Raw genomic sequence first — 9,638 nt, 5'->3', positions numbered from 1 at the left:
TAGTAATTAGGTTTAACAAGTTGTGTGAATACAGCCACTGAACTAGGAGGCTAGGTAGCAGGGTTGACAGAGAATAATAATAATGTATAATAATCAAATTTATATGCCACACGACTCCCAGTGACTCTGTTGCTAAAAGCGGGAGAGGCAACTTAAACTAGGATTTGGCTTAGCAAGCCATGGTTTTGTTTAGCTGCCACAATCTTAGCCTAAACGCAATATCCCATATTCCTCACGTGGCCCGATCAAGACATCCAAAAGATGCTGGAATCCCTGGGGACGCAGAAAGGTAAAGTCAATAAACTTAACCAAAGCTAGTTCAGTTGTTGCTAAATCCTGGCAATTCAAAAAAAAAAGCCAGGGGATCAGGAATTCTGGCTTTGACACATATATCTGAAGGGAATCTGAAAGATTCCAGACTTTTATCACCAGAAAGAACACTGCTCGGAGAAGTTGGGATGCAGGGACTAAAAAAAAAGGTGTTTCCCTTGGAAATGTATCTGCAAGTTCAGGAGCAGATGCCCTTGTCCATAAATCCTCTCAACCTGGCCTGGCCTGTCTCTTAAAGGAAGGCAAACAAGCTGGCTTATTTATTTTATCCCCTCCCTCTCTGGGGCGATCAATGGCAGACAGGCCTCAAGTGAGGGGTGGGGTGGGGGGAACTGGCATCCTTTGTTCCGAACGGTGCAAGAATTTTGGCGCCAATCTGCCCCCCCCCCCTTTGAAAAGGCCGCATTCCTCTCCCATTCGGTCCGAGACTAGATCTTCCTGATTGAGGGCTTGGGTGCAGTGAACCTCTGACCTCAGAAAGCCAGGCTGCTTCTGTGGGGGCATTTCAGCTCAATTCATCAGATTTAACGGCTTGAGTCGGTCTGCCCGACCCACTGCGGGCCAGCCGGCTTGCAAGAGGTTTTCTGGGATCAGGCCTTTCGGTGGCTGGGCCCTGCGTGCTTGGCACAATCCCCTGCTAAACCAAACAGGAATATGGTTTATTGTCTGCTCTGCTTGTTCAGTTTAACCACGCAGTTCGACTGCCAGCGATCCCCCCCCCGGGGGAAGGCAAGCTTGCTAACTTGTAGATTATTCCCACGAATTATTATTATTTTTTTATTACGACAACGATGATGATGATGATGATGGCTATTTCCCAGGGCAAGATATTTTCCCCGTGGCAGATGACAAGCGACATTTTACCCTTGTAATGTCGTTTCCAAAGAAACAACCAAACTTCTAAGGATTTTTCGGAGGAGGAGGAGGAGGAGGAGGCCAGGAGAAATCACCCAACCGAAGGGACTTTGGAGAGGGTAGTTTGGCTGATTTTTAAGACGGTTTCATCCCGGGCACCTTGGTGGTGGTTTAGTCTTGTGCTCTTCTTGGTTTAAAGCCAGGCCTGGTGCCAACCTGGCAAAGGCCTGGCAGGTCCGTTTCACACGGGGACCCCTCCTCTCCAAGCCAAGCTGTCCCCATCCCCCTTTTCCCAGGGGCTGCTTTATTGCCCCGGATCAAACACAAGAGTCCAGATAATGACCTCTCTTGAAGGCCGGGCGGCGGGGGGGGGGGGGCTGGGCTTTTGTGTATCCTTCCAAGAACGGGGGCTCGGTGAAAACCTGCACAAGCCTTTGACAAGAGAGGTTGGGGAGGCGTCGGGAGCGCGCGTCGCGGCTCGCCCCCGACTGGGCAGGGGACTCCGACTCAAGCTTGGGGGGGGGCTCGCCCCACGGAGGTTGCCTTCATCACGCCTCTCGCCAACCCAGCCGCCCACTCCCGAGACTGTTGTACGGGGGGGGGGGGAAATCCGGGCGTGGGAAGAAAGCCCCCCGAGTTGAGGCAGGCTTCGGCGCCCCCCAATTGCCAGCTTGGCCCGGCCGACGTGGCGCTGGCTGCCCAGCTGCGAGCCGCCCCCGCTCCGCCAGGCCAGCGCGGCTCCGGTGGCCGCGCCAAGCGCTCCACCCGCGGCGGGCTTCCTCCAGCAGGCCGGGCCACCCAGCCGCGGGGTGAGCCAGGCGAAGGCTCCGGCACTCCCTCAACGCTCCAGCGCCCGGCCCCGCGTGGGCGGCTGAACGCTCGTCGGCTCGCCAAGAACCCGCGCCGGGCGGGAGGGAGGGCGGACGGCCAGCCAGCCAGCCAGCCAGCAGCCAGCCGCCGCACACAGTCCAAACCAGGAGGGAATTTCTGGTTGGCTTGGCGGCGCGCCCGGGCGCAGTCCCTGCGGAGGAAGGGAGCGAGAGAACTCGCTCGGTTCTCACGACCTTCAGCCAAATGCACGCGGCAGGGCGGAGAGATGGGGCGGCCGCCAAAACCCAGCGCATCCGCCGGCTCCAGGGCAGCCGGCCCCGCCGCACGGCTTGGCTGGGGAAAGCCTTCCTTTCACTTCAAAGGCGAAGAAGGCTCCTGCAAAGCTGCCTGGCTGAGGTTTTCCGGCACCCCCGAGGCACCTTAGGCCTTCCTTTTAACAGGTGACGCATCACCGCCGTACCTACCGCTCTCCAGATGGGTGGATGCGGTCCCCATGGTCCCCAGCGACCTTGGCGCCCGCTTCAGAAACCTTAGACTCGTTTAGAGGCTTGGCGTGCAGAACAGTAGGATGGATTCCTGACTTGGCACTTCCAATGAATCTTTAAATGTTGCAGAGCTCCTCCACTCATTGTTAAAACATGAGCGCCTGGGTTCACACAACAGAAAGCTAGACAAAACGAGGGTGGCATCTTGCTACATTTGAACCTAGCCGTGTGGACCGTAGATCAGATGGGAGATCTCTGCAGGCCTGTGTTCCTTTTCCGTGCATGGGTGGCTATATGCATTTGACAAATAAATAATACAATGACAGCTTCCTTTTTCAGTTTGGTGGAAATTTGTCTGGCCACAGCATGTCCCTTCCAAACAAGATCTTCCCACACGCCTTTTTACATTCTTCCCAGTGACGGGCCTATCCTAAATAAATTTTACCTCTCTCTGCTGCCTTCTAGTGACCAACCACATTTTTGCAGCTAGGTTCCGGCATTCTTATAGCAATATGTGTGCATTGGTCTAATAGTACGAGAGGGAGATTTTCCGCACACCCCCATATCCACCACCACATTTAACGAAGCTGTGAAGTGTTTCCCCGGAATGCTGCTGTGAGACTTGAAAGTACATTGGGAGAACAGACTGCCTGGGAAGCAGGATAAAAATACAGCTAAATAAATAAACAGATGTTCCTGTGGATTAAATGTGCTGTAAGCACTGTGAGTGATTAACTGTGTGCTCTGAGGATAAACCCCATATTTAGTGCACCATAAGGTGGGACCATCACAAACTTTGGACCTGACTTGTGGCGTGCTGATGGAAAAAGCACGATTCCCAGTAATCCCCCATTTCTTTTGCATCTCCCGTTAAGCCTGGTTGGATTTCTGCTTTACCTTTTCAGCCTCTCCTTTCACTTTCTCCTTCTAGAAAGAACCTGAAGGAAGACAATTTTGCCCATTAACCGCTTTGCCCATTTCCTCAAGGACCGGGTTCTTCAAATCACTTTTGCCTTATCCCCTTCTCCGCTTGGGTGACAGAAGGCATTCCTGGACTGCCTGCGTGGGGTTTAAGAATTACCTGACCTACTTTAGATGGTTATTGTAAGGTTTTTTCTGAAATGAATGCCTTGCAAGGGATTTGTGGTGGTTGTCGTCAAGCTGCCACTTTAAAGCATCTCTCGTTTTATAGCTTTTCCCATCCCTGCCGTTTTTTTGGGGAATATCCCCGTCTTCTCCACAGGCTGGCTATGACGCTATTCCCCTTTGGCTGCTCTTCCCATGCTGTGCGTGTCATAATGGGTGGCAAAATGGTTTTCTCCTCAATTCTTTTGCCTCTTTGCTGCAGTGTGGATGAAGCTTCGAGCGGAGTGGGCAGAAGGAGGGGGAGGTTTGACAGGGAAGGCGGGGGGGGGAGGGAGGCGGAAAGGAAGAACAGAGTTGAATCATTCTCATTTATGAGGAGGGCTTTGTGAAGGAGGCAACTGACTGAATTTACAACACTATTGAGTTGGAGAGTCCATCTCGCCTCCCCCTCCACCAATCAATGAGAAGGGGGCTACTTAGGGGTTGATGGGAGGGAAGGAGGAAGAAGGGCCCAGACTGTCAATAGACCCTCGGCCTTGCAAAAGAGCCCGCTGCATATTCAATGAGACCTTTTATATCTTTTAATTACCCTTCCCCACAAAAGAGGCCCAGAAACTCTTCTTCAGCTACCCATCCCACAAGGTGGGAGAGTAACTTTTCCTGTTTCCACCCAAGCCAGGGGAAAAAAAAAGCAGAGCTAGAAGGAGGCCAAGCATGCATCCAGGGGGTTGTGTGTGGGTTGGGTCTGGTTCATAATCAGCTCGTGACTCCAAGCCGTAGATTTCACAGCACCCAATTTACGTGGTCGGTAGTAGGCTAAGATGAAGCATTTAGAACTGATCTTCAGATCCTTACTTTGGCACAAAACTTACTCGATGACATTGTGACATTGCTGCCTTTTGGCTTAATTTGCTTCAGAGGGAGGGGGGGGAAAGTGACAAGGAGAATCTTCTAACTGCTTTCTGGCAGGCATTCATCATCATGATAATGCCGGCCAACCTCATCTGTGACACAGGATTAATTGAATTGTGGTAACAAGAATAGCTGCTTTTGTGTAGAAGGTGTGAATGCAAAGATTCTCTTCTGTCCCAAGTCTTCAATCCGAAACAATTCCTTTCCAAACTCAAGAAATTGCTCATTTGATACCAAGTTCGCAACTGAGGAGAAAGCAAACATCACATACTTTATTATGAGGCTTCAGGGAATGGGACAACCTGTCAAATCAAACCTTTTTCTTCCGCATCCTCAGCCAAGGGATACTGGTTCCCTTCATACCCATTTCAGGTCTTGCATCTGTCTTACAGAGAAGATAAATCTGACTTTTCTGAGGCTAAGGGAATGCTGTAGCTTTTCTACGCTGCTTTGCATCTTTCTATACCTCAGATAAAAAGCTGCAGAAAAGCTTCTGGGCAACGCAATGTTGGCTCAGCCTTCCAGGCAAATAGTACAGGCCTGTCAGGTTACATATTTTGCAACTGGAAAATTAAGAATTTCTATATCTCTCATCCCCACAACTGCAGATGGTACATGGTCCCTACTTTGAGAAATAGGGGAGGATAACATACAGTAGATGGCCACTAACTATGTCTCACTGGCTATTTTTGTAGAGTGGTATAAGGCAGCTGCAGTCATGCATCATGCTTACCAAGTGGACAAAAACTACAGTAGCTGAATATACATGATAAATGTGGTTTATTTTAACCTTGCTTATATTGTGGCTTAAGATATTGCATGGTTACGGCACCTTTGTTATTTGCCGGAAAATGGATTAATTTAATAACCAGATTAAATCAGTTATAAGAACTTAACTGTTGCTCAAGACCCCAGTCAGAAACTGCTTTCTAGAAAGAATGGAAGAATATTTAAGTTAAAAACCTTTCGAAAAGTATATGCTAGGGGGGAAAAAACCTGTTTTTCCCTAGTTCCCATTCTGAAATTAGTATTCTAGTTAGTAGATCTGGATTACATAAATAGGGATGGCCAATAGGGGGTGCTAGTATTTATCTTTACTGCCATCTAATGGTCATCTGCAATTTTGCAGGCCAGATCTGGTTGGCAGCCTAGAGAGGATTGCACTTGGAAGCTGCGCTCTGAAAGGACCAAAGCTGAAATTTAATCTTCATTTTAACTGAATTTCAATTAGAGATACTTAACACAATGATTCTCCAGTAACAAATATATTTTTCCTTTCCCCATATTAACATTTACTGTTTGACAACAAACTTTTGAAGTTGTTGAGGGCACCCAAGGTTTTGGGGGACTAACATTTTGAGTTGTCAACTTTGCTAATATCTCAAGACTTAATTTTCATCTCTATTCTATATAAGGGAAGCAAGTTTATTTTCCTGAAAATCAATTTTCTGTGATTTGAAAGAGGAATCTGTAAGCATGGAAACACTGTCAGTTGTTTGAAGCAGCTCTTGCCAAATTAGGGAAAAATATGGCTTGCCCATCATGGTTATGGACATTAATTGCATGGTGTGGCAAATTTCTCCCGTATAAGCCTATTTAAGATTAGCCAATTAAATCTGAGTAGTAGTTTAAGCAAAAAATAAATAAATAAAGCCTTTTAGATTTTGCAAGTATACTATAACATACTTTGGGAAAGACTGCTCCCCACCCATTTCTTTCACAGAGGGGAACGCCTCTTGAGATAATCACACCCTAATTTTGTATTTCTCCATGAAAAAAATGGACCTTTAATAATGTAGCTGGAACATTGTAGTCCAATCGAAAACATTTTCTACATTCTTGATTTGTTTAGGGTGCCTACGATCCTTCTTCCATTGTATAATATCTGTGATGCACCTAATGAGGGAGAGACAGCACTAATAATCAAATCATGTTTGCCCAAGTCTGCTGATTTATTTTTTTTTAACTCTTGCCCACTCTTAATTCTGGCAATGACACAACAGCATTCTTAATTCAAGAAAGTTTTATTTGTACAAACATCTTCCAGCATTCTTTTAAAAACAAAGTCTCGAGACAGACATAAACAAGCTTTGGCATAGTACATGGCAAATATTTGATACAAAACTAACTTTTTTCTTTTTTTAAAAAAGAAACATTTCACCTAAGGTCTTTTTTTTTCTTTTAAAAAAGGGTGAAAAATACAAAGTGGCATCCCAACCTTTGGAAATGAATAAATATGAGGGGTTGGGGGTTGGGAAAGATGGAGGAATTCAGCGAAAACTATAGAGATCCAGGTTCCATACAACGGAACCAATGTTGAAAACAGTCAGGATTTTTATTTTTATTTTTGTGGGGAGGGAAGTCACCAAGGTCTCCAGACAGTCTCATGGCGTTCTCCTCCAGCTTGAGAAACGGGTGCCAAGCTGCCCCCAAAAGTTGTGAGTCCTTGCACCGGTGATACCGAAGGAGTTGCTGTGGAGCTGTTGCAGGAAACAGGCATGTTTGTGTTGGCATACAGTGGAACCACCGGTCCGGCGTTAGGTGGGAAGGATGGGCTAGGGATGAGGAAAGCAAACTGACCATCGGTCGCCGGCACCAGCTGGAAGCCTCCGTAGACTTTGGGCGACAAGGCTTCACTGGGGTTAAGTTTGCATGGGCCAGGCATGACTCCAGCTGCAGCTGCTGGACCTGGCAACTGGATATGCAAAGGTTGCGCCAAATGGGCAGGCTGTCCACCGGCGGCCTGAGGGGGAGGAGGGGGTGGCGGCGGTGGATAGTTCATGGCCACAATCTGACCCAGGCAACTTGAAAGGTGTCCCAAAAGCCGGCTTCGGACTTCTGTGTTCACCCCTTCGCAGGTGGAGAGAAAACGAGTGACTTCATTCATACACTCATTAAATCCAGCCCGGTATTTGCCCAAGACGGTAGGATCAGCACTCAGAGCAGCTGCCAAGGGAGAAAAAGGTGAAGGATTAATGACTAGAACCGCTTTTTTTGGAGACAAATTGCTTTCCCTTTCTCCGGTCAGACTGCCTCCTACTAAATGTAGCCTTAGATCTGGGGGTAGATGATCTTGGCTTGAAGGCCTGGCCAGCTGTGGATTTTTCTGGATGGCGTAGGACCGACCAAGCAACCCCCCCCTTACTCCCTCCCTCCCCCAGGGCGCCTGGACCAGGAAGATGGCTTCATCAGATCCTGCTAAACCACAAAACCTTTTGGCGTGTCAAGTTTCTATCCTGCCTTGCTGGGGATACGAAGATGATTATTGCAAGTATATGCTTTGAAGCAAGAGCAGAGCATATAAACTCTGTGGCCCCTGGAAAGACAGCTAGATTTTCCATGTTCTATAAGCCTTATTTTCTTCCTCGCGGAGGAGAAGAAACCGTATCTCCTTTCCCCACCCCCCAGGAGGCAAAACACCTGACTGTTAAGTTGGCAGGAGGTTTGCTACTCACCTGTCATCTGGGCTCTTTGGAGATTTCTCAGATGTTTCACTGTCATTTCCAAGATATCTGCTTTCTCTAGCTTGGAGTGCCTGGAGCTCTGGAGGAAATGAAAAAAAAGGGGGGGGGAGGGAGGGGAAAGGTGAGCTCCCTTGAACCACACTGACTCAGGTAGCCCTAAAACTGTGGGGGATCCCAGGCTCCTCCCTCCTCCCCCCCCCCACTTCAAGGGTTGCTGATGCAATCTGTGTCCCCTCCCCCACCAACTTACATCTTTCTTCAGCGCATCCAGGATGAGTGTCTTGAGCTGGCCCAGGCTTTCATTAATCCGGGCCCTCCGTCGCTTCTCCATGATCGGTTTAGAGGACTGTTTGGGAGGAAGGGAAAGAGAGAGAAAGGTTAGAAAACCAAGCAGGCATCATGGGGAATGTTGGGGTGGTGGTCGCTCCCCACACCTTGCAACTGAGATCCTGCAGCCGGGAAAATTCCCTTGGCAGAGAGATTCAGGGCGCTTAGCAAACTTGTGGACCTCTTAGCCTTGCAAGGTCTCTCTCTCTCTCTCTCTCTCTCTCTCTCTCTCTCTCTCTCTCTGTCTGTCTCTCTCTCTCTGTCCAAGCCTTGCAAAGTGACAACTGGGGAGGAAATCACTAAGCTGCTGTGCGTGGGCTTCCAGTTGCCAACTCCACAAATCTTTACCCAGAGGCTGCCCTCGCTTGCACCCTCCTTCCTTCCCACCCTGATCTACCAGCGGTTCTAATGCGCCTACTCCTTCCCTACCAGCGCATCCCCCTTCCCTTTCTGCCCTCCCTCTCTCTCTCTCTCTCTCTCTCTCTCTCTCTCTCTCTCTCTCTCTCTCTCAGCGGAAAATCTCAGCAGACAAAAAGGCTCAGATCATTGGAAGCGCGGGTGGGTGCGTGTGTGTGTGCGGGCGGGCGTGTGTCAGCCCCGATCGAGAGGAGTGGGGGGGGGAGAGCTAACGAGCTATCTATCCGTGCCTGCGCTTAAGTAGGACCTCCAAGTAGAATCGAAGCGGGGTGGGTGGATGGAGGGGGGGGGGAAATTACCTTTCTGTGTTCGCTGGCGCTCTTGGGCTTATCCGGGGTTTGGCTGGCGCTGGCCGGGGCTCCGGCGATCGGCGAGGCGGTGGGTTTTTCCATCGTGTCGGCTGGCATTTTGGTAACCTCGTTCTTTCACCCGGACAAGCGGGGGTGGTGGTGTGGGGGGGTGAGAGCTGGGGGTGGGGGGCGAAAGGCGGCGAGGCAGACGCGGGATCAAGGGCCACTTGGCGAGGGACCCAACTGTATATCCGACGGGAGCTTTCGAGGGCGTAGAGCCGGGCCCGCTTCCCCAAAGACGAGGGAGGGCTGCGTGGGGCCAAAGCGATGGCGCCCCGGCCACTGGCGAGAGCGTCTCCCGGGCGGCTCCGGCTTCCGCAGCTCCCGTTGCTTTGGCTGCGGCGCGCCGCTCCCCCCCTGGGCTTATATAGCCGACGGCAGCTCCCAATTCGTGTGAAACCTTCTCCACATTCTTTCCCACACTCCCGTCCGCCAATGGGAAGCGGGACTCTCCCCGTCCGGCTCGCCGATTGGACGACGCCCCCGCGAGCTGTCAGTCACGCGCCAAGAGTTGTCCCCCCCCCTCTTCTCTCCAATTTATTGCTTTGCTATTCCCGCCCCCCCCCCCCACCACTCCGCCC

At 50.1% G+C, this 9,638-nt stretch overlaps 1 protein-coding gene across 1 annotated transcript; it reads right to left on the bottom strand.

Moving 5' to 3' along the window:
- Positions 1-6,416: 6,416 nt before the first annotated feature.
- On the bottom strand, positions 6,417-9,377 carry HES4 (hes family bHLH transcription factor 4). Its single transcript, XM_081341593.1, has 4 exons — positions 9,007-9,377; positions 8,214-8,309; positions 7,955-8,042; positions 6,417-7,445 (listed from the first exon to the last, which is right to left on the bottom strand). The coding sequence occupies exons 1-4, from the start codon at positions 9,112-9,114 to the stop codon at positions 6,862-6,864; spliced, it is 876 nt and encodes a 291-aa protein (XP_081197719.1). The 5' UTR covers positions 9,115-9,377; the 3' UTR covers positions 6,417-6,861.
- Between the last annotated feature and the right edge of the window lie 261 nt (positions 9,378-9,638).

The sequence above is a fragment of the Vipera berus genome (genome assembly GCF_964194415.1).
Source record: "Vipera berus genome assembly, chromosome: 17".
NCBI lineage: Eukaryota > Metazoa > Chordata > Lepidosauria > Squamata > Viperidae > Vipera > Vipera berus.
Note: the sequence above shows the minus strand (reverse complement) of the source record. Positions and strands in the feature narration are given on the sequence as shown.

Coding starts and splice junctions, on each gene's coding strand:
- HES4 (XM_081341593.1), bottom strand. CDS start 9,114: ATGCCAGCCGACACGATGGAAAAACCCACCGCCTCGCCGATCGCCGGA. Junction 8,043..8,213: donor TGGATGCGCTGAAGAAAGAT/GTAAGTTGGTGG, acceptor CATTTCCTCCAG/AGCTCCAGGCACTCCAAGCT. Junction 7,446..7,954: donor CCAAAGAGCCCAGATGACAG/GTGAGTAGCAAA, acceptor CTCCCTTGGCAG/CTGCTCTGAGTGCTGATCCT.